Source organism: Glandiceps talaboti, chromosome 8 (genome assembly GCF_964340395.1).
Source record: "Glandiceps talaboti chromosome 8, keGlaTala1.1, whole genome shotgun sequence".
Lineage (NCBI taxonomy): Eukaryota > Metazoa > Hemichordata > Enteropneusta > Spengelidae > Glandiceps > Glandiceps talaboti.
This window is the reverse complement of record NC_135556.1, coordinates 1,968,800-1,995,670: the sequence shown is the minus strand read 5'-3', so window position 1 is coordinate 1,995,670 and position 26,871 is coordinate 1,968,800. Positions and strand designations below refer to the sequence as shown.

The 26,871-nt window shown below is 35.4% G+C and overlaps 1 protein-coding gene across 1 annotated transcript in view; it reads left to right on the top strand.

The window, feature by feature from the left end:
- Nucleotides 1–26,871, top strand: part of LOC144438468 (F-box/WD repeat-containing protein 7-like) — a 116,900-nt gene that overhangs the window by 58,857 nt on the left and 31,172 nt on the right. The window contains exons 5-6 of the mRNA XM_078127498.1: nt 4,406–4,535; nt 19,923–20,057. Of these exons, the coding sequence (XP_077983624.1) occupies nt 4,406–4,535; nt 19,923–20,057 (265 nt within the window). The remainder of the gene's footprint in view (nt 1–4,405; nt 4,536–19,922; nt 20,058–26,871) is intronic.

Sequence of the window (26,871 nt, the reverse complement as noted above, 5' to 3'; positions counted from 1 at the left end):
ATGTGCCCCACATGATGAAATATATTGCCATCCGTTAAAAGCAATTTTCACATTTTCAAATTTGTGTTACGATCAAAGCAACCTAAATATGAATCATTGAAATTTGAATGCGTAAACACGTAACCTTTGGACTCCAAGATTTGGGCTAGTAATTGTGCAACGTGACACATTAGTATTACGCAGCGAATAAGTTTTTCTTTTTATATCCGATGACAGTTTCATTTACAAATTGTTTTAGAGTGATGTTCTGAAATGCCGTCAGATTATTATTACAGCTTACACCATCGTTTGAAGGACTTTACTATAGGTGTGGATGTATTCCCCATTTCCCTCGTAGAGGGCGTATCAAACCCCCTAGCTACATAGAAAACTCTCCAATGTTGGAATATTTAATGCGTGTGTAGTGCCTCTAACTATGAATGGATTTTTTTTGCGTGTTAAAAATAGTTTCTAGTGACTGCTTCGAGGTTTTTATGAAGTTTTTATATGCAAATTCAACTGACGCCCTAGCCTTTACCGCTACCTTAATTCTGTTTAGGGTTAGTCTAGTTCCTATACAGTATCATTACCATTTACTATTTATGTGTTGGCATCCAAACTAGTTCAGGGTGTGCCATATCATGAGTAAGACATTATTGTAAACTTCATCCTCATCCATATTGGTTATTGGATGGTGTAAGACTTGCTCAGTGTGAAGCATGAATTATTTAGGGGTTTTGCTTTCATGTTCTAATCCAAACGAACACATTATGAATAGAATAAATGCATGCAGGAAGGCATTTTATGGATTTCAAAGTACTGGATTTAATAATTGTTCTTATTAGCACAACTGAACAGGTTCAGTAGTGCTATAGGCATTGCCCGGCATCTATCTATCTCTGTCTGTCTGTCTGTCTGTCTGTCTGTCTGTGTAAACAACTTAAAGTCAAAAACCGCTGAACCAATTGCCATGATATTTGGTTGGTCCATTACCTTGGGTGTCTAGTTGGGAAATTGTTCAAATGAAAATGATCGCATCAGAAATGTGCATTTTATGTTTCAAAATGTGATTTGTTGTATTACAAAATGCTTTGACATCAGCCTGGAAATGAAAGATTCTTGTTTTATTGATGCAATGAAATCATTAAATCTTTTATGGGCTACTTCACATATCAATGTCAATGGCGTAAAGATTCACATCTGTTTAAGGTTGCTTGGCAACCTAGGCCTGTTTTTAGCACAGCTGAATTAAATCTTAGACACTATGATTAAAACAGGTTCATATAAATGCACAGTCTTTAGGCATTCAAAAAAACAGTTTGTACAAAGAATAAGAAGTCACAGATTTTATGAGGAAAGAAAAATAGTCATATCAAGACCTCCATGATCATACTGTGTTTGACAGGTTAAATTTCCTGCATGTACTGATTGCAATGATATTTGGTGGATGTATTACCATGGGTGTGTAGTTGGGAAATTATTCAAATCAAAATGATCTTACTACTGGTGTGGGATTTGGGTCGAAAAATGTAATTTTTGGTCAAAAAACTTACTCAAAAAACTATTGGGCAGATTGGTCTGAAATTTGGTGGGAACATTCTTAGGGGTGTCAAAGCATTCAAAATATGTTTGCAAATTTGCCTAGCAACAAGACCACGCCCATAGCAACAGCCAAACGGTGAGGTATTTCACAAAGATAACCACTGGGATTAAAAGACAATTGAGTAAGCATTCAAAAATGTATGTAAATTTGCCTAGCAACAAGGCCACGTCCATAGCAACAGCCAATCAGTGGTGTATTTCACAAAGATAACCATGGGGATGGATAGACAATTGAATAAACATTCAAAAAATGTATGTTATTTGCCTAGCAACAAGACCACGCCCATATCAACAACCAAATAATCACGTATATTGCAAAGATAACAATAGGAATTGATAGACAAATGAATAACCAAAAATGTATACAAATTATATAGCTAGCAATATGACCTTGCCCATAGCAACATCCAAATGATCACATATTTGGCAAAGATAGCAGACACATTCAAAAAATGTATGCCAATGTGCCTAGCAACAAGACCACGCCCATAGCAACAGCCAAGTGGTCACATATATTGCAAAGATAACAGGGATAAATAGACAAATGAATGTATGGATAATCATTCAGCAAATGAACTATACCTAGAATGGATCAGCATATGGGAAAACATTTTTACAAACTGTACAGTTGTGGTACAATGCCGTTGGCGCTATTTTAATAGTAATGTGTTTGTTTACATGTGGAATGACATATGGTATTAACTGTGTACATTTATCTAAATAATCTTTGAATGAGGCTGAAAAAATGCAGACAAAACTACTTAAGGCTGCATTTGGCATTCATAAATATTGTAGAAGCACCATAATTAATGTGATAAAAATTGAAACATCAGTGGAAATCAATTCCCTTACACAGATGAAATCAATTTTTAGTAATAATACTGGTGCATGTTGTTTTTATATGTATCTGCTTAATATGCATTATTGTGGTAAGCTTGAAGGGACACACTGATTTACTGTTCCGTACTTGGGCAATTTGTGTCAAAAATAATGTTTCTTTTCTTTGACATGCAATACTCTAAATCTGTCTTAAGAAATCTGAAAACATCTCGTATGTCAGATGGGCTGATGGACAGTGTCAGACAGCTTTTATATGTGAAGGATCCACAGAGTTGTCAAATTCTTAGCATGTTGCTGATGCCATTTTGACATTATATTATATTGTATGATTGTAATGGACTTATGGATTGGGTTCCGTCTGTCCGTGCGTGCGTCCATCCGTCCATCCGCAGCCGTTTCTTGGAGATGCCTGGACCGATTTTTTTTTTCAAACTTGGTACAGGGGCAACATGCTATGGCATACATATGCACGTCAATTTGTTTTATGATACGATCCAATATGGCTGCCTAGCAGCCATTTTGTTTGTGAATTTTCCCTGTCCAAATCCATAACTCAGACATGCTTGAACAGATCTCATTCAAAGTTGGCATTAGGACAGTGTTCTATGACATACATGTGCATATCCATTTTCGTTGTGATACAATCCGATATGGCTGCTTGGCAGCCATTTTGTTGGCGCAGTTTTCATGTCCAAAGCCATAACTTAGACATTCTTGAACAGAGTAGTGATATCAAAAACAACCATATGAGGCCAAACAACATTAACCAGGTATGAAAATGATAACATAAACTGCCAGTTCTTTAAAACCCAATCATAGCGGGGTTATGTCATTTTCAATGACTTGTTTTCATTGTTGATTTCTCTTCTTGTGAAGGCTTAATAAATAAATAAAATAATATTTAACAAAACAGTTCAGAAAAACATTGAGCTGCATCCAGTACAGTTATAAGACAGGAAATACATTATGCAGGTTGAATGAAAATAGTTTCCGGATTTAGTGTAATGCTTTGCATTTAGCAAATTTAGATTTAATTAATGGTAATGGTGTTAGAATCATTAACCTGGAATTAGGACTTGTTTCCCTATTAAGAATTCAAATCTTACATATGGCCACTGGCAAAGATGATGTTAATATTCCATCAAAAAATATGTTATTTAACAAAAAGTAGGTGAAACAAGCCATGTGTAACATTACTAATAATAAAAATCAAAGCAGAAAGATTTATTATTGTATTCTTGCATGTAACATTCCTTCAAATGGTTTCTGTCACAGTATCAATTACATTAGACTCTCAATCAATACACCAGCCTCCAAATATTCATGGTCTAGATTGCAAGGGCTGACACTATTGTGGTATTAAGACACCTTGCAAATGAAATGCAAATTAGAAACACCTCCAGGTATACAGTTAGAAAAGAAATCAACCCTGAAAAGAAAAAAATAGCTGAGAGAAAAATTATAATAATTAGATTTGAAGGTGGTGAGAATGAATCATTGAATATGTTTATGTATGAGGAGGTTTAGTATGTCACTTCCGTTTCTTCTGCTGACCTGGTAAATCTTGAATTGTCTCATTTCGTGATAAATCATCTTGGAGAAAAGTTGTGTCGCTACAAGAGACTGCTGCATGCAGCTAAAAGGCTGTCAATGGTTATAAGAGCTGATAAAGATACTCCAGCTCCTGCAGTGTAACACAGTTTGTTGTGGTTATCCTGACTATAATTGTCTGCTAACATGAAGTTATTGCTAAGAAAGAGGTAATTTGGATAAGATGCCACAAAGAATTGTATTTGTGGAGTGTGTGCTGTATTTCTCTTCCGCTACATTGTGTGCATGTGTATACAATACATGTACACCAAGAAAATGCCAATGCTGTTTTCCTTTTCCTTTTCCTTTGACTTTTCCTCTTTGAAAATTCAGCTGTATATGAAAATGGATTTCATCATAATTGTTTGCTCTTTTCCTTTCTGTACATTTCTAGTTTATTGACAGCCTGTATTCATAACTACGGTACAGTGAAGACCACTGAGAATCAGTTACCCAGACGACGGCTTTCATCTCGAGTCAACCCACCACCACCAGACCTCAATGAATGGCTGAAAACATTTCAGGTAATTAGCCTAACCCAGCATCTGCCAGTGTCGCAGTAATAATCATTGTCATAGTTGATGTCAATTTCAGTGTCAATGACATGTTGATTAATTCAGTCAGAAATAGAAAGAACTAGAGCAGACTATGAGCAGTGACTTACTGGCATGACTCTACCCTTGCTTTGCCAGTGGTATGGTTTAGCCTCATTGTTTTCTAGTTGTAAGACTGGACCTGTGTACAGGGAAATAGGGATGGAGGGTTATTAAGAGCAGTTTATGAATGAATGAATGAATGGCATTTCTTTTTTCTCAGTTGTAACAGTCATAAATTATCTGATTGTGAATGTCATTGTGTTTTTACTTTAAAATGGTGATTTATGAAGTAAAGATCTGGGTTCATAATGTACTACAAGGGTGATAAAAAATCTGTTAAGTGAATATTTCATATGTACAGAAATTTATATTTTAGACAAATTGCAAAGGTTTTTCTTCATACAAAATAATATTTTGTTGTATAGAATATGATAACAGTCACCATTCCAGACTTAAATACTTTAAAAGTAGATTGTCTACAATAATATTTATATCAGACTGGGTATGAATGTCATTTATGCCAAAATATTTATATGTGAATTATTTAGTCAGTGCATGATAATGAAAATATTAAATAGAAAATCATATCAAACAAAAGTATGTTTATTTTAAAAAAAAGAAGTGATTACCTGTTATATAGTAGACCATATAACAGTGTTATGGTGTCAGTGATAGACCATATTACAGTGTTATGGTGTCAGTGATAGACCATATTACAGTGTTATGGTGGCAGTGATAGACCATATTACAGTGTTATGGTGTCAGTGATAGACTGTATTACAGTGTTATGGTGTCAGTGATAGACCATATTACAGTGTTATGGTGGCAGTGATAGACAATATTACAGTGTTATGGTGTCAGTGATAGACTGTATTACAGTGTTATGGTGTCAGTGATAGACTATATTACAGTGTTATGGTGTCAGTGATAGACTATATTACAGTGTTATGGTGTCAGTGATAGACTATATTACAGTGTTATGGTGTCAGTGATAGACCATATTACAGTGTTATGGTGTCAGTGATAGACTATATTACTGTGTTATGGTGTCAGTGATAGACTACTACAGTGTTATGGTGGCAGTGATAGACTATATTACAGTGTTATGGTGTCAGTGATAGACTATATTACTGTGTTATGGTGTCAGTGATAAACCATATTACTGTGTTATGGTGTCAGTGATAAACCATATTACAGTGTTATGGTGGCAGTGATAGACTACTACAGTGTTATGGTGGCAGTGATAGACTGTATTACAGTGTTATGGTGGCAGTGATAGACCATATTACAGTGTTATGGTGTCAGTGATAGTCCATATTACTGTGTTATGGTGTCAGTGATAGACTGTATTACAGTGTTATCGTGTCAGTGATAGACTGTATTACAGTGTTATGGTGGCAGTGATAGACCATATTACAGTGTTATGGTGGCAGTGATAGACCATATTACAGTGTTATGGTGTCAGTGATAGACCATATTACAGTGTTATGGTGTCAGTGATAGACCATATTACAGTGTTATGGTGTCAGTGATAGACCATATTACAGTGTTATGGTGTCAGTGATAGACCATATTACAGTGTTATGGTGTCAGTGATAGACTGTATTACAGTGTTATGGTGTCAGTGATAGACTATATTACAGTGTTATGGTGTCAGTGATAGACTATATTACAGTGTTATGGTGTCAGTGATAGACTATATTACAGTGTTATGGTGTCAGTGATAGACTATATTACAGTGTTATCGTGTCAGTGATAGACCATATTACAGTGTTATGGTGTCAGTGATAGACCATATTACAGTGTTATCGTGTCAGTGATAGACCATATTACAGTGTTATGGTGTCAGTGATAGACTGTATTACAGTGTTATGGTGTCAGTGATAGACTATATTACAGTGTTATGGTGTCAGTGATAGACTATATTACAGTGTTATCGTGTCAGTGATAGACCATATTACAGTGTTATGGTGTCAGTGATAGACTATATTACAGTGTTATGGTGTCAGTGATAGACTATATTACAGTGTTATCGTGTCAGTGATAGACCATATTACAGTGTTATGGTGTCAGTGATAGACTGTATTACAGTGTTATCGTGTCAGTGATAGACCATATTACAGTGTTATGGTGTCAGTGATAGACTATATTACAGTGTTATGGTGTCAGTGATAGACTATATTACAGTGTTATCGTGTCAGTGGTAGACCATATTACAGTGTTATGGTGTCAGTGATAGACTGTATTACAGTGTTATCGTGTCAGTGATAGACCATATTACAGTGTTATGGTGTCAGTGATAGACTGTATTACAGTGTTATGGTGTCAGTGATAGACCATATTACAGTGTTATGGTGTCAGTGATAGACCATATTACAGTGTTATGGTGTCAGTGATAGACCATATTACAGTGTTATGGTGGCAGTGATAGACCATATTACAGTGTTATGGTGGCAGTGATAGACCATGTCACAGTGTTACGGTGGCAGTGATAGACCATATTACAGTGTTATGGTGGCAGTGATAGACCATATTACAGTGTTATGGTGGCAGTGATAGACCATATTACAGTGTTATGGTGGCAGTGATAGACCATATTACAGTGTTATGGTGGCAGTGATAGACCATGTCACAGTGTTATGGTGGCAGTGATAGACCATATTACAGTGTTATGGTGGCAGTGATAGACCATATTACAGTGTTATGGTGGCAGTGATAAACCGTATTACAGTGTTATGGTGGCAGTGATAGACCATATTACAGTGTTATGGTGGCAGTGATAGACCATGTCACAGTGTTATGGTGGCAGTGATAGACCATATTACAGTGTTATGGTGTCAGTGATAGACAATATTACAGTGTTATGGTGTCAGTGATAGACCATATTACAGTGTTATGGTGTCAGTGATAGACTGTATTACAGTGTTATGGTGGCAGTGATAGACCATATTACAGTGTTATGGTGGCAGTGATAGACCATATTACAGTGTTATGGTGGCAGTGATAGACTGTATTACAGTGTTATGGTGGCAGTGATAGACCATATTACAGTGTTATGGTGGCAGTGATAGACTGTATTACAGTGTTATGGTGGCAGTGATAGACTGTATTACAGTGTTATGGTGGCAGTGATAGACCATATTACAGTGTTATGGTGTCAGTGATAGACTGTATTACAGTGTTATGGTGGCAGTGATAGACCATATTACAGTGTTATGGTGTCAGTGATAGACTGTATTACAGTGTTATGGTGGCAGTGATAGACCATATTACAGTGTTATGGTGGCAGTGATAGACCATATTACAGTGTTATGGTGTCAGTGATAGACTGTATTACATTGTTATGGTGGCAGTGATAGACCATATTACAGTGTTATGGTGTCAGTGATAGACCATATTACAGTGTTATGGTGGCAGTGATGACAGCTTGCTGAATGCTATAAATTTTCACTGAAGTCTTAGTTTTGTTGGAAAGCAAAAACATACAAATAAGTTATGACTAAAATGTCTTCTTTTACATGAACACAATGAACCAGTCTGGTAATGAGTAAAAATTGGTCTTTGAGAACTAGCTGAAGATTGTAAAATCACAAAATTTTCTAGTAGCAAAAGTATCTATGTTTACAGTATTAGCTGCTTTATCACATAAATACATGCATATCTTCTACTGTATGATGTCAAACAGAGCATATCACCCCTGTTCTACCGGAACTTTTTTCACTCATGCTATGATCAAGTTATCGTAATAATAATGTACTTTCAAAACGTAAATACACACATTACATACATCCTTGGGTGGCTTGAGTTTTATGCGTAGAGTTTCCTTTATTTGTATTTAATAGATTTGATATATTTTATCCAAAAATCATGTAGATTATGGCAATATTTATGGAGCAAAGGTAAACTTACTTCCGATTTACTCTGCACTCCGAACTTACACATTCCGAGTGAATAAAATAAAAATTACGGAACAAAAGTTGAATTCAGACAAAGTTTACCTACGTTTCAAAACTACATTTGATATGACACGTACGTCTCAAGGCTACAATAGATAACTTTGATCAAGAACCATGGCATAGTTTGTACGTGTACCTAGCTTGACCTCGCAACAGGTCATGCGTGCAACTTCATAACTTACATAGCCGTCGAATGCAGTGTTTTGCTATGCGATGAAAAATAAGTTCCTTGCAGTTTTCATAAAATTTGATCCAAAATTGTCGAAAAAAAATATTTTAAAAAACATTATTACGTGATAAATACATAATCCCACGAAATCAATGTTAGTTTGACGTCATGCCTAATATTTTTCGCGGACTACTAATTCTTACGTACTGGCTCGAATTTGTATTAGTCCGTGAAAAATACTTGGCATCAGTGTGCGAAATTAACGCCGGTCCTTCGGCCCGAGACCAACAGATTTCCGTTCGGGCCGAGAGTTTTTCAGAATTACAACAACTTATCGGTCCTTATGACCAATTGAAATTTGGAGTAAATAACAACATTTATTCAAAGATATATCCGACAAAACTTTCTGGTATGATGAATTTGTGGGTCTACGTTTGCTAAGAGTTGGAAAGCTACATCAGCTGTTGACACAGACGATGGATCTGACGTTGAATTATGTGATTCAGAATTTAGTGAATCGTACAGTGAGGAAAGAGAGGACTGATCGCTTAGAGATTGCAGATTGCAGATAATGTAGATTTATTGATTCATTCACCCATATTAGAAATAACCCAGTCTATGGATATGCATTTCTATGGTGGAATGATTACTTTCAGTCTCAGACCACTCTAGTCTATAGGAACAGATTATGCGAGAATGAATATTCATAGTCGCTGGGTTCATAGTTACAAAATTAATGAAAATCTCTACTCACAGAGTCAAAAATTACTTGGTTGTGAATCCAAAATTTACTTCCAAGTAATTTTCTGACTCTGTGAGTGGAAATCTTATGAAATAATAGTGGATAGTAAACAATTCATTGTACTCTCTTTTACGTTAGTATATCTAAAAATACGTTGTATCATATTAAAGTTCAAAATCATTTAATCTGTAAATGGGGGGGGGGGGGGGGGGGGGGGTTAGATACAGGTCGTGAACGTGAACTGCATTGAGTGTGGAACAGCAGTTTTCCTTAAGGACCAGCAGCATTTGCTACATGTCGGTCCTTATGACCAGTAGTCATTTTCCCTTAAGTTCACACACTGCTTGGCATGACATCAAACTAACATTGATTTTGTGGGATTATATATAAGTAAACAACTGTATATTTCAGTCTGTTGTTGTGTATCTTTAGTGTACATGTACATGTATATTTCAATCTGTTGTTGTGTATCTTTAATGTACATGTACATGTATATTTCAATATGTTGTTGTGTATCTTTAGTGTACATGTAATCATTATAAATAGATACTGTACATTCAGGAATTTCACAACATCTGCTTGTTTGAGAGATGAGGCCAGTGTAGACAATGGGTGAAAATAGCTGTCTGGCCTCTTCTAATGTCTTGTGAAACAGTTGCATGGTAATCACTAGTAATTAAGTTCACTAGTAAATATATTATTTAGAATTTTAGCTAAAAACGTCATACTACCATGGAACTTAAGTATCTTTTAAATTTATGTTAAGTTAATGGAAAAATCACTTTCTACATGCAAGTTAGTGTTGCACATGTGAAGTGGTAGTGAAGTAATGGGATGTACTGTATTAAATAAACTAAAGTCAATGTGAAGCGGTTGACATCACTTTCCTAATTTACCTAGCTGTTCTCCATCAATTTAATGTACAAGTGATGGTGAAGAACTTAAATATATCTATAGTTACTATTTTAGCCTGCTTCTTTTGTAGAATAGTGAACTTAATAAGGATTGGGTATACATGTGTAGTGCCATTAGTAAGTACAGTATGAATATGACTTGGTTGAATGAAAGTCGTGTAATGTTTGAAATGATGCAGTGCCTCAACTATAAATGAGGAAATTGATAAAGAAAACAACCTTGTTTCTTACTAGATATTAATTAAGAAATCCATCCATTCAGTACGGTCATATACTTTAATTCCAGAAATATCTGCACATATAAGTAAAGTCCAATGTTTGAATCTCATTAATTACAATAGACTGCTATCTCATCAATGGTGTTGTAAGGATAAGATGGACCAACTTTTTGTATATTTCTCTCTCTTCCCAAGTGGGGTATTTTGAGTTTGAAATTAACTTTTTCAGTTGGTAGTCACATTGACTACCACTTTTTAGCACAACTGAACTGATAAGGTTCAGTAGTGCTATATGTAGGCATGGCAAAGTTTCTGTCTGTCTGTCTGTCTGTCTGTCTGTCTGTCTGGGAGTGCAGGGGTGAACAAATCATTTTGTGAACTGGTGGTCCCCAGACCAGTGCCTTAAAAAATCCAGTGGTCCTGCTGAAAGAATTAGTAGTACAAGGTAAAATATGTGTGGTCCGCCCAAAAAAATCGCGTCCTGAACCCAGGACCAGTGGATTTGTTCACCCCTGTGTGTGTGTGTGTGTGTGTGTGTGTGTGTGTGTGTGTGTGTGTGTGTGTGTGTGTGTGTGCACGTGTGTGTGTGTGTGTGTGTGTGTGTGTGTGTGTGTGTGTGTGTGTGTGTAAACAACTTAAAGTCAAAAACTGCTGCACCGATTGCTTTGATATTTTGTGGTCATGTTACTTCTGGTGTCTAGTTGGGAATTGTTCAAATGAAAATGATTACATTACATCAGAGATGTGGGTTTTGGGTAAAAAAATGTGGTTTTTGGTCAAAAAACTTAAACTCCAAAACTACTGGGCAGATTGGCATGAAAATTGGTGGGAACATTCTTAGATGTGAGTAAATTAAAATTTGTTCATGACATGATGACTGCCTTAGTAATATGCAAATTAGGGCTAAAAGTGTCTTTTTGGTCAAAAACGTATAATTCCAAAACTACTCAGCAGATTGGGCTGAAATTTAATTGGTATACATCTGGAGCTGTATAGATGAAGAAATAATAAGCATATAATGATCTTATCAGTAATATGCAAATTAGGTGTAAACATGTGAATTTTGGTCAAAAATTTATCTCAAAAAGTACTTGGTCAATGAGACTGAAACTTGATGTTGCTAGAGGTGTTATTCTGCAGATTTTCTTTCAAAATATTTTGACACAAGTGGTCCTAGCAACCATGACCATGCCCTTAGCAACAACCTAATGGCAGTATATTTTGGTCAAATAACAACACCATCTGGTAGGCATGATAAGTAGATTGATTAACATTTGTTGAGAATGTAAAAAGGGAAAACACAAAAGTAACTCTCCCTACATTAATTGCCACCAGTGCAGACAACTGCAAAACTAATCATGAACTAACCTATGACATCTGCCCCACATGCACACTTGCTGTAAAGCACTAAATAAAAAGAACAGTAACTGCAATGATAAGTAGATTACCGAAAACCATTACTTATGTAAATTGCTCATTAATATTCATGGGATGTTTACCAAAGCCTAATCAGTTCTTGCCATTACCCTACGGAACATGTGTACAAAATTTCATTTGAATTGAGTCAGCCGTTTTGGAGAAAACGATGACACAGACAGACACACAGACAGACAGACAGACAGACAGACAGACAGACAGACAGACAGACAGACACACACACAGACAGACTTCCACCCACTAATGCATCTCTTCCTTATGGAAGAAAAAACCACAAAATACACTCACAAGCAAACATACTATATGTAAAAACCACCCAACCCACTCACAAACAAACATACTATGTAAAAACCACCAAATACACTCACAAACAAACATACTATGTAAAAACCACCCAACCCACTCACAAACAAACATACTATGTAAAAACCACCCAACCCACTCACAAACAAACTTACTATGTAAAAACCACCCAACCCACTCACAAACAAACATACTATGTAAAAACCACCAAATACACTCACAAACAAACTTACTATGTAAAAACCACCCAACCAACTCACAAACAAACATACTATGTAAAAACCACCCAACCAACTCACAAACAAACATACTATGTAAAAACCACCCAACCAACTCACAAACAAACATACTATGTAAAAACCACCCAATCCACTCACAAACAAACATACTATGTAAAAACCACCAAATACACTCACAAACAAACTTACTATGTAAAAACCACCCAACCAACTCACAAACAAACATACTATGTAAAAACCACCCAACCAACTCACAAACAAACATACTATGTAAAAACCACCAAATACACTCACAAACAAACTTACTATGTAAAAACCACCCAACCAACTCACAAACAAACATACTATGTAAAAACCACCCAACCAACTCACAAACAAACATACTATGTAAAAACCACCCAATCCACTCACAAACAAACCTACTATGTAAAAACCACCAAATACACTCACAAACAAACTTACTATGTAAAAACCACCCAACCCACTCACAAACAAACATACTATGTAAAAACCACCCAACCCACTCACAAACAAACATACTATGTAAAAACCACCAAATACACTCACAAACAAACATACTATGTAAAAACCACCCAACCCACTCACAAACAAACTTACTATGTAAAAACCACCCAACCCACTCACAAACAAACATACTATGTAAAAACCACCAAATACACTCACAAGCATGCATTATGAATTAGTTCAAGAATTATGTAAATATTTTTCATGGGATTGAAAACCTCTTCAATGCACTCATTACAGTTCCAGCTAAACTTTGATATCCACTTTCAAGAACAAGTTTTAGAAAAAAAAACTAGTCATCCAGTGCATTCGTGTAAGAAGGCTTCTGGAACTGACATGATATAGATTATGTTCACTGACTAGCCTTAGCAAAAAACATTTGCTAATGTTGAACAAGCACATCTATTTTTTTTCATCTAAAAATAGTTAATGTAGTATAACTAAGTACATTGTAAAAGTCCTTCATCAGATTCAATCCATTGTGTCCTCAGCTGGCCTGTATTCTTTATTTTAGTCATTCAGTGGATATGTATTGTAAGTAACATACATCTATATACAGTTTGACAAACCAGTTCACTACCTTTGAATCCACTCAACTGAACAACCATAGACAGTGAATTGACGTGTACAGAGAGGTTTGAGATAGGCTAGCATGAAAGCAGTGAATCGAGAAAAATTCTATGACTAGTGCCGTGATGTCTAAACTCTAAATACTCTACCATAGTGCTGTAATGTCTATAACCCTAAATACGCTATGAATAGTGTCGTAATGTCTAATTTTAAATACTCTAGTGTCGTTATGTCTAATTCTAAATATCTAGTCACTTTAGTGCCGTAGTGTCTAATTGTAGATACTCAAGTGTCGTAATGTCTAATTCTAAATACTCTAGTGTCCTAATGTCTAATTCTAAATACTCTAGTGTCCCAATGTCTAATTCTAAATAATCTAGTGTCCTAATGTCTAATTCTAGATACTCTATGAATAGTGCCATAGTGTCTAATTCTAGATATTCCAGTGTCCTTATGTCTAATTCTAAATAATCTAGTGTCCTAATGTCTAATTCTAGATACTCTATGAATAGTGCTGTAGTGTCTAATTCTAGATACTCTAGTGTTGTAGTGTCTAATTCTAAATACTCTAGTGTTGTAATGTCTAATTCTAAATACTCTAGTGTTGTAATGTCTAATTCTAGATACTCTATGAATAGTGCTGTAGTGTCTAATTCTAGATACTCTAGTGTTGTAGTGTCTAATTCTAAATACTCTAGTGTTGTAGTGTCTAATTCTAAATACTCTAGTGTTGTAATGTCTAATTCTAAATACTCTAGTGTTGTAATGTCTAATTCTAAATACTCTAGTGTTGTAATGTCTAATTCTAAATACTCTAGTGTTGTAATGTCTAATTCTAGATACCCTATGAATAGTGTTGTAATGTCTAATTCTAGATACTCTAGTGTTGTAATGTCTAATTCTAGATACTCTAGTGTTGTAATGTCTAATTCTAAATACTCTAGTGTTGTAATGTCTAATTCTAGATACCCTATGAATAGTGCTGTAGTGTCTAATTCTAGATACTCTAGTGTCGTAATGTCTAATTCTAGATACTCTAGTGTTGTAATGTCTAATTCTAAATACTCTAGTGTTGTAATGTCTAATTCTAGATACTCTAGTGTTGTAATGTCTAATTCTAGATACTCTAGTGTTGTAATGTCTAATTCTAGATACTCTAGTGTTGTAATGTCTAATTCTAGATACTCTAGTGTTGTAATGTCTAATTCTAAATACTCTAGTGTTGTAATGTCTAATTCTAGATACTCTAGTGTTGTAATGTCTAATTCTAGATACTCTAGTGTTGTAATGTCTAATTCTAAATACTCTAGTGTTGTAATGTCTAATTCTAGATACCCTATGAATAGTGCTGTAGTGTCTAATTCTAGATACTCTAGTGTCGTAATGTCTAATTCTAGATACTCTAGTGTTGTAATGTCTAATTCTAAATACTCTAGTGTTGTAATGTCTAATTCTAGATACTCTAGTGCTGTAGTGTCTAATTCTAGATACTCTAGTGTTGTAATGTCTAATTCTAAATACTCTAGTGTTGTAATGTCTAATTCTAAATACTCTAGTGTTGTAATGTCTAATTCTAAATACCCTATGAATAGTGCTGTAGTGTCTAATTCTAGATACTCTAGTGTCGTAATGTCTAATTCTAGATACTCTAGTGTTGTAATGTCTAATTCTAAATACTCTAGTGTTGTAATGTCTAATTCTAAATACTCTAGTGTTGTAGTGTCTAATTCTAAATACTCTAGTGTTGTAATGTCTAATTCTAAATACTCTAGTGTTGTAATGTCTAATTCTAGATACTCTAGTGTTGTAGTGTCTAATTCTAGATACTCTAGTGTTGTAATGTCTAATTCTAGATACTCTAGTGTTGTAATGTCTAATTCTAAATACTCTAGTGTTGTAATGTCTAATTCTAAATACTCTAGTGTTGTAGTGTCTAATTCTAGATACTCTAGTGTTGTAATGTCTAATTCTAAATACTCTAGTGTTGTAATGTCTAATTCTAAATACTCTAGTGTTGTAATGTCTAATTCTAAATACTCTAGTGTTGTAATGTCTAATTCTAGATACCCTATGAATAGTGTTGTAATGTCTAATTCTAGATACTCTAGTGTTGTAATGTCTAATTCTAGATACCCTATGAATAGTGTTGTAATGTCTAATTCTAGATACTCTAGTGTTGTAATGTCTAATTCTAGATACCCTATGAATAGTGTTGTAATGTCTAATTCTAAATACTCTAGTGTTGTAATGTCTAATTCTAAATACTCTAGTGTTATAATGTCTAATTCTAGATACTCTAGTGTTGTAATGTCTAATTCTAAATACTCTAGTGTTGTAATGTCTAATTCTAGATACCCTATGAATAGTGCTGTAGTGTCTAATTCTAGATACTCTAGTGTTGTAATGTCTAATTCTAGATACTCTAGTGCTGTAATGTCTAATTCTTGATACTCTAGTGTTGTAGTGTCTAATTCTAGATACTCTAGTGCTGTAATGTCTAATTCTAAATACTCTAGTGTCATAATGTCTAATTCTAAATACTCTATGAATCCTGGGTACGTGTATGCTATCATGGCGGAAGCCAACGATATTCAACAGTGGCTCCGGAAACTACTCCTAAAATCTTAAACAGTTTTCTATTTGGCAGTTGTGGCGAAATTAATCAAATATTGGTATTAAACGAATTTTTGGATTCGATTAAAGGTGTACAAATACCCGGTAGTAAAGCCGACGATAGACAATGTTCTGTTGACATTCCGCTACATATGATTAGGAACAGATGTAAGGTATGGTCATTTTTCCAAAACATCTGTTGCATAGTTAAATTATCATGAATTTTATTAAATGCCAAACCTTGTGAACAGTAATTTTGTGTTGCATGTTTTCTGTTTTTTTCATGCATTGGCAATGGCAGCTGTGTTTGTGTGTTTCCTACGACTCGAATGATGCATGCATATGTAGATACATACAGAGTATCAGTGTTCTACCCAGAGGGTTTTCACGTATCGGGCCTGATATCCTTTAATTTTCACTGATACGTGATCAGTTGTCTCGATACGCTATCAGATTGCGTAGGGTTCGGTGAATTGCATGTTGACATTGTTCATCTGTCACTGTCAGCTGATGCCTTTGTTGTTTTGCAATCTTTGTATTGATCCTTCACACATAAGCGGCAAGTAAAACTAAAGAGTGTCTAATTAGTTCAAATGACTATTCAACCCTCTACCACTACCAGACAGATTTCATTGAAGTTTGCCATCAGTATTGTTTTTGATAGGAATAAAATGCATAAACCTGCTAATGGTAGTGTGATTCACACTACTGTACAAGCTTTCGGTAAATCAAAGGCAAAACCAGCCTATCTGTAATGTCGGGTTCAGCCGTAGAACCATTTCGGAACTGCCAGATTTTCACAACTATAAAATCAAATGATGCCGTGCCATTTTGCTATAAAGTATAAAAGTTTGACATTGACAAACTCATGAAGTTGGCATTCAGTGTCTAGTTAATTTTCTATGACTGAGTAACACCGAGTATGTCTCAAGCCAAGAGTGATTTGCATAGTTGGTTTACTCCAATGTGCATTCTTCAATGTCGTGAAAAGAGTTGAACAGACTATTATATGTACCTTTCAATAAAGTGGCGATGTTATTTCCGATTATCAGTTTCATGTTCAATTTTACTCTGAAAACACTTTTAGTTTGTAGTTTGACATTGTAGATTGATCATCGTACGACTACGATGAAAGCATGGATTTTCCAATATGGCGGCCATGACGTCACAAGCTATTGAGTTTTTGAAGTTCCCAATAGGGAAGTATAGTAAGTCTCGTGCATCACAAAATTTCGAGATGTGAACACACTGAAGCCATACATGTGATGAGGCCTCAACAACAAACGGTGACTCAGTTTCAGTATAATGCCCCTTACTGTCTCTAAAAATGTCCAAATTTTTTATTGCAAACATATTTTAGCACTTCAAGCGGTATACGATGAAACCTTCACGGCCCAGATATGGGTTTTGCCTACCTCTGTCGTACAGCTAAAGTTGGACCCTTCTGCCACACAACTTCGGTCGGCAAAACCCATATCTGGGCAGTAAAGATTGCTACTCTATGACAAGTGCTGTAATGTCTAACTCTAGAAAAATATTAGCAGCTGTGAAAACATAAACAAGACATGCAAATGTAAAATTTAGAATTGTTTTTAGCACAACTGAACTGAGGTGTCAGTCTGTGTGTGTGTGTGTGTGTGTGTGTGTGTGTGTGTGTGTGCGTGTGTGTGTGTGTGTGTGTGTGTGTGTGTGTGTGTAGGTGTGTGTGTAGGTGTGTGTGTGTGTGTGAACAACTTAAAGTCAAAAACCGCTGAACCGATTGCCATGATATTTGATGGGTCCATCACCTTGGGTATAGGAAATTGTTCAGATCAAAGTGATTGCATCACAGGTCTTTGATTTGGGTCAAAAAATGTGATTTTTGGTCAAAAAACTTAAACTCAGAAACTACTGGGCAGATTGGTGCGAAATTTGGTGGGAACATTCTGAAGGGGGTGTAAAGTATGATTTGTTCATGACTGGTCAATGAGTCTGAAACTTGGTGAGATGTTTCAGAAAGTGTTATTCTGCAGATTTTCTCCAAAACATTTTGACAAAATTGGCCCTAGCAACCATAACCACGCCCTTAGCAACAACCAAATGGCAGTATATTTTGGTTAAATAAAAAATCATCTGGTAGGCAAGTGAGTAAACATTCAAAAAATGTATGCAAATACCCTGGCAACCATGACCACGCCCATAGCAACAGCCAAATGGTGTATTTCACAAAGATAACAACAGGGTTTAATAGACAATTGAATAAACATTCATAAAATGTATGTAAGTTTGCCTAGCAACAAGACCATGCCCATATATATGGATATATATGTCAAAATACCTTGGTACAAATACCTTGGATATACATGTCAAACCACCTTGGTACAAATACCTTGGGTATACATGTAAAACTACCTTGGTACAAATACCTTGGGTATACATGTAAAACCACCTTGGTACAAATACCTTGGATATACATGTCAAACCACCTTGGTACAAATACCTTGGGTATACATGTAAAACTACCTTGGTACAAATACCTTGGGTATATATATGCCAAACTACCTTGGTACAAATACCTTGGGTATATATATGCAAAACTACCTTGGTACATATACCTTGGATGTATATGTAAAACTACCTTGGTACAAATACCTTGGATATATATGTCAAACTACCTTGGTACAAATACCTTGGATATACATGTCAAACTACCTTGGTACAAATACCTTGGGTATACATGTAAAACTACCTTGGTACAAATACCTTGGATATATATGTCAAACTACCTTGGTACAAATACCTTGGATATACATGTCAAACTACCTTGGTACAAATACCTTGGATATACATGTCAAACTACCTTGGTACAAATACCTTGGGTATATATATGCCAAACTACCTTGGTACAAATACCTTGAGTATATATATGCAAAACTACCTTGGTACAAATACCTTGGATATACATGTCAAACTACCTTGGTACAAATACCTTGGATATACATGTCAAACTTTATTAATTACCAACTTTGTTCATTCCAAATCCTTTCTGACACAAGGGTGGCAAAATTTATATTCAGAAACTTGTAAAATCTTTGAAGTTTCTGGCTAGCTTCTTCAGCAGTACAAGGTGATGCCATTTGCATACATTGTGAAAACATCTACACATGTGCACATGATGTCATCAGTTTTTGTGATGATGCCCGTACAGACATCATCCCCAAAATGATTGATGGGTAAACATCATTTGCATTGAAAAGTATAAAGATTCTACATACCATGTGACCATATATTGACAAATCACAACATAGGAAAGGAACTAGGTGTGTCACAAATATTTTAAGGCTATTTGAGGTATGATAGATATTTGGACTGAGTTTCTATCTATGATATGCTTTACCAAACCAACCATTTCAAAACCAAATATTTTGGGTTCTGGTAGGACAGGGCTTTGCTACTTCGGGGAGGTATGTGTTGAAAGTATCAGTGGAAAGAAATGTTCAAATGGGTGCTTATAATTAGACAATGACATTTGTAGGTTTTTAAGTAAATGTAAATGAACTGTATTGCCACAGAAATCTCCCTGAATTCTCTCCAACCTGAGGATAAGTTTTAATTAACAGCTGTAAATATTTGTATGTATTTGTTGATAGAGTTGGAGTGCAGCACAGAGACTTATGGCCCTAGATGAACTCATTAATAGATGTGACCCATCACAAGTTAGACATGTCATGTCCGTTATAGAACCACAGTTTCAAAGAGATTTTATATCATTACTTCCAAGGGAGGTAAGTCTTATATTTTTTTTTAATCATGAATCTGCAGCACGTTATTATGTACACATGCATGTATAAATTCTCAATGACATGTACTCATACATAGAAACACAATATGAATACATAGAAACACAGTATGACTACATAGAAACACTATATGCATAAATAGAAACACTGAATACATAGAAACAAAATATGAATACATGTACATAGCAACACAGTATGAATACATAGAAACACAATATGAATACATAGAAACACTATATGAATACATAGAAACACTATATGAATACATAGAAACACTATATGAATACATAGAAATACTATATGAATACATAGAAACACAATATGAATACATAGAAACCCATTGTGTTCAATCTCCACGTACAGCAGGTTAGAGTGTTTTATCACCATGTATAGCAGGTTAGAGTGTTTTATCACCATGTACAGCAGGTTAGAGTGTTTTATCACCATGTACAGCAGGTTAGAGTGTTTTATCACCATGTACAGCAGGTTAGAGTGTTTTATCACCATGTACAGCAGGTTAGAGTGTTTTATCACCATGTACAGCAGGTTAGAGTGTTTTATCACCATGTACAGCAGGTTAGAGTGTTTTATCACCATGTATAGCAGGCTAGAGTGTTTTATCACCATGTACAGCAAGTTAGAGTGTTTTATCACCATGTACAGCAGGTTAGAGTGTTTTATCACCATGTACAGCAGGTTAGAGTGTTGTATCACCATGTACAGCACAGCAGGTTAGAGTGTTCTATCACAATGTACAGCAGGTTAGAGTGTTGTATCACCATGTACATGTGTACAGCAGGTTAGAGTGTTCTATCACCAAGTACAGCAGGTTAGAGTGTTCTATCACCAAGTACAGCAGGTTAGAGTGTTGTATCTTAGTCACCAAGTACAGCAGGTTAGAGTGTTGTATCACCATGTCCAGCAGGTTAGAGTGTTCTATCACCATGTCCAGCAGGTTACAGTGTTGTATGAGAGTACATGTGTGTGTGATACAAAAAGGATGATATTGAGTGATGAGTGGATGGTATGAAAGTACGCATAATACAAAATGGTGATATCTAGTGATGAGTGGATGGTATGAGAGTACACATAATACAAGATGGTGATATCTAGTGATGAGTGGATGGTATGAGAGTACACATAATACAAGATGGTGATATCTAGTGATGAGTGGATGGTATGAAAGTACGCATAATACAAGATGGTGATATCGAGTGATGAGTGGATGGTATGAAAGTATGCATAATACAAGATGGTGATATCTAGTGATGAGTGGATGGTATGAGAGTACACATAATACAAGATGGTGATATCGAGTGATGAGTGGATGGTATGAATGTACACATAATACAAGATGGTGATATCTAGTGATGAGTGGATGGTATGAGAGTACACATAATACAAGATGGTGATATCTAGTGAGTGGATGGTATGAGAGTACACATAATACAAGATGGTGATATCTAGTGATGAGTGGATGGTATGAGAGTACACATAATACAAGATGGTGATATCTAGTGATGAGTGGATGGTATGAGAGTACACATAATACAAGATGGTGATATCTAGTGATGAGTGGATGGTATGAGAGTACACATAATACAAGATGGTGATATCTAGTGATGAGTGGATGGTATGAGAGTACACATAATACAAGATGGTGATATCTAGTGATGAGTGGATGGTATGAAAGTACACATAATACAAGATGGTGATATCTAGTGATGAGTGGATGGTATGAAAGTACACATAATACAAGATGGTGATATCTAGTGATGAGTGGATGGTATGAGAGTACACATAATACAAGATGGTGATATCTAGTGATGAGTGGATGGTATGAGAGTACACATAATACAAGATGGTGATATCTAGTGAGTGGATGGTATGAGAGTACACATAATACAAGATGGTGATATCGAGTGATGAGTGGATGGTATGAGAGTACACATAATACAAGATGGTGATATCGAGTGATGAGTGGATGGTATGAATGTACACATAATACAAGATGGTGATATCTAGTGATGAGTGGATGGTATGAGAGTACGCATAATACAAGATGGTGATATCTAGTGATGAGTGGATGGTATGAGAGTACACATAATACAAGATGGTGATATCTAGTGATGAGTGGATGGTATGAGAGTACACATAATACAAGATGGTGATATCTAGTGATGAGTGGATGGTATGAGAGTACACATAATACAAAATGGTGATATCTAGTGAGTGGATGGTATGAGAGTACACATAATACAAGATGGTGATATCTAGTGATGAGTGGATGGTATGAGAGTACACATAATACAAGATGGTGATATCTAGTGATGAGTGGATGGTATGAGAGTACACATAATACAAGATGGTGATATCTAGTGATGAGTGGATGGTATGAAAGTACACATAATACAAGATGGTGATATCTAGTGATGAGTGGATGGTATGAGAGTACACATAATACAAGATGGTGATATCTAGTGATGAGTGGATGGTATGAGAGTACACATAATACAAGATGGTGATATCTAGTGATGAGTGGATGGTATGAGAGTACACATAATACAAGATGGTGATATCTAGTGATGAGTGGATGGTATGAGAGTACACATAATACAAGATGGTGATATCTAGTGATGAGTGTATGGTTAATGTGCCAAATTATATGGAATTTGAAGAGTGCATGATACTGCTTAATTACTGAATATCGTTCATTATTCAAAATACTCATTAAAGGTAAAAGTAGGAACAAACTTCATAGGACAGGTGCGTAGTATTATGGTTGATATATGTACCATATTATACGAAATTTGAAGCTTGCATTTTTAAGATATAACCTAGTTACCTAAAATCATTAATTATGCAAATTTGTCATTAAAACTGACTGCAAGCTATATCAAATATTTTATAGGACATATCCGCTTTGTTATGGTTAACGTATGTACTAAATTATATTGAAATTCAAGTATGCAGTCTTAAGATATAGACTAATTACCGAAAATCATTAATTATGCAAATTATTCATTAACACTGTAAGGTACATCAACTAACTTTATAGGACATACACAATTTGTTATGGTTAGTCCCCGCCGGACAAAGTCCAGGACGGGGACTTATTGATTGGGTTCCGTCTGTCCGTGCGTCCGTGCGTCCGTCTGTCCGTCTACAGCCGTTTCTTGGAGATGCCTGGACCAATTTTTTTCAAACTTAGTACAGGGGCAACATACAATGGCATACATATGCAAGTCAATTTGTTTCATGATACGAACCAATATGGCCGCCTAGCAGCCATTTTGTTTGCAAATTTTCCCTGTCTAAAGCCATAACTCAGACATGTTTGAACAGATCTCATTCAAAGTTGGTATTAGGACAGTGTTCTATGGCATATATGTGCATATTCATTGTTGTCATGATACGATCCAATATGGCCGCCTGGCAGCCATTTTGTTTGTGAATTTTCATGTCCAAAGCCATAACTCAGACATGCTTGAACAGATCTCATTCAAAGTTGGTATTAGGACAGTGTTCTATGACATACATGTGCATATTGATTGTTGTTGTGATACGATCCAATATGGCTGCCTGGCAGCCATTTTGTTTGCGATTTTTCTATGTCCAAAGCCATAACTCAGACATGCTTGAACAGATCTCATTCAGAGTTGTTATTAGGACAGTGTTCTATGACATACATGTGCATATCCATTTTCGTCATGATACGATCCAATATGGCTGCCTGCAGCCATTTTGTTTGTGAATTTTCCATGTCCAAAGCCATAACTCAGACATATTTGAACAGATCACATTCAAAGTTGGTATTAGGACAGTGTTCTATGACATACATGTGCATATCCATTTTCATCGTGATATGATCCCCCATACCCGACCAATCCTTTATTGTTGTAGGCATGTTCCATGTCCAACAAGCAGACACAACATATCTAAGTCTGTTTGATTTAGGTTCACAAGTGTTGTTGCGTAATCAGAGTAGTGATAATTCCTTAAAAGCCAATCATAGCGGGGACTATGTCATTCGCAATGACTTGTTAATGTATGTTCTGAATTGTAATGAAATTGAGCAGTTGTAAGATATAGCCTAATTACCAAGAATCATTAATTATGCAAATTATTCATTAACACTGAAAGGTACATCAATAAGCTTTACAGGACATATGCGATTGTTATGGTTAACATGTGTACTGAATTATATTGAAATTGAAGTATGTATTCTTATGATATAGACTAATTACCGAAAATAATTAATTATGCAAATTATTCACTAAATCTTCAAACGAAATCAACAGCTTTTATAGGAGATATGCACTCTGTTATGTTTAACATATGTACTAAATTGTATTGAAATTGAAGTATGCAGTCTTAAGATATAGCCTAATTACCAAAAATAATTAATTATGCAAATTATTCATTAACGCTGTAAGATACATCAACAAATTTTATAGGACAAATGTATGTTGTTATGTTTAACGAATATACTAAATTATATTGAAATTGAAGTATGCAGTCTTAAGATATTGCTTAATTAGTTGATTTCATTAATATGCAAATTTCTCTAATTAAACATTAACAGATCTGGCTCAAAACCTAATCAGGTCTAGCCATTACCCCAAAGATTATATATTCCAAATTTCATTACAATTGAGCCAGCCGATTTTTAGAAAATGATGACACAGACAGACAGACAGACATTCCCCTTTTAATACCTCTCGTACCCTTACAGGAGGTAAAAACTGAATTCAATAGGGGAAGTGATTCTCTGTAAGAGCACTGAATGTACACATTTCCCTGGTGAATGAACTAGATGAAATATTGATGATGTAGACATTGTCCACACACACACACACACACACACACACACACACACACACACACACACACACACACACACACACACACACACACACACACATTCACATACATACACATACACATATACACGCACATACACACATACATACATACATACATACACATACATACATACATACACACATACATACACACACACAGACTGTAATAGGAGATATAACATTCAATATGATCTAGATATGTCAGTTGACTCTCAAGTATTCTTTATGTGAATATTATCAAAGTTCCTATCTAATGATGTGCCATGTAGATATTGAGATGTTTCATTGATGATTCACAAAGTCTAGTATATATATGTTGATAAATAGTTGTTTTATAGAGCAATGAATCTATTACCGGCACACTATTGTAAGTCAGGGCTGTCATAAGGGAATACACTGGTCTGTTGCCTTCACACTTAATTCAGTGTAGATGTTGATTGCCTTGATGAGTTGTACCTTGCAAAGAGAATAAATAGGTAATAAAGTGTGGTAATGTGCATAGATTGTAGGCTTTAATGTTCCATGTTTCTCTGGATTGTATATTATAGTTAGTGAAATTGTCTGGAGAGTAAAATGTCTTGGCATTTTGTATTTTCATAATGAGTTTTATGTTAAAATTATGAATACATTTCACAGAGTTTTATGTAGAGCAAAGAGAATAGTGATAAGTTCTGTAATGTGTATAACATAGGTCCTTGCAACACAATTATGACACATTTAGGCAAAAATTATGCAGTCTTCTTATTGTCAGATGACTGTTTTGCTATTAAAGTAAGAATTTGTCCCAAGAATCAGATTGACTGATTAAAAAAATTAGAAATCTTGTGAATAATGTATTGTGTGATCATAATATGGTGATTGAAAGTCTTGAGACTTAGATGATGTTGTGTGATGTAATAGTACATTGTTGTTATTAGCACAACTGAACTGATGATAAGGTTTAGTTGTGCTATGGGTATGGTGCAGTGTCTGTCTGTGTGTGTGTGTGTGTGTGTGTGTGTGCGTGCGCACGCGCGTGTATGTGTGTGTGCGTGTGTGTGTGTGTGTGTGTGTGTGTGTGTGTGTGAGATTTCAACTCAAAAACTGCCAGACCAATTGCCTTGGTATTTGGTGGGGACAGTACTTGTGGTGTCTAGTTTGGAAATTGTTCAAAGCAAAATGATTGCATCACAGGTGTGCGATTTTGGTTAAAAAATGTCATTTTTGGCCAAAAAACTTGAACTCAGGAACCACTGGTCTGAAATTTGATGGGAAAGTTCTTAGAGGTATGTTTAGTAAGATTTGTTCATGACATTATGATTCCATCAGTTATAATTTATGCAAATTAGGGCTAAACATGTGTCTTTTTGGTCAAAAATCTTTAAATCCAAAACTATGAATTGGTTTGAAATTTAATAGCTATGTATCTGGGGTGTATAGAAATAGATATATTAAGCATATAATGATCTCATCTGTAATATGCAAATAAGGTGTAAAAATGTGAATTTTGATCAAAAATTTATATCTCAAAATGTACTTGGTCATTGAGACTGAAATTTGGTGAGGTGTTTCTAAACTTGATATTCTGCAGATTTTATTCAAAACATTTTGACATGATTGGCCCTAGCAACCATTACCATGCCCTCAGCAACAACCAAATGCCAGTATATTTTGCAAAAATAACATCATCTGGTAGGTGAGTAAACATTCAAAAATGTATGCAAATATCCCTAGCAACCATGGCCACAACAATAGCGACAGCCAAGAAATTGTGTATATCACAAAGATAACCGGGATTCTTAGACAAGTGAACAAAAATTCAAAAAGTGTATGCAAATATGCCTAGCAACATGACCATGCTCATAGCAACAGCCAATTGATCACGTATATTGTAAAGATAACAGGGCTGGATAGGCAACTGGATAATCATTCCGCAAATGAATACCTATACCTAG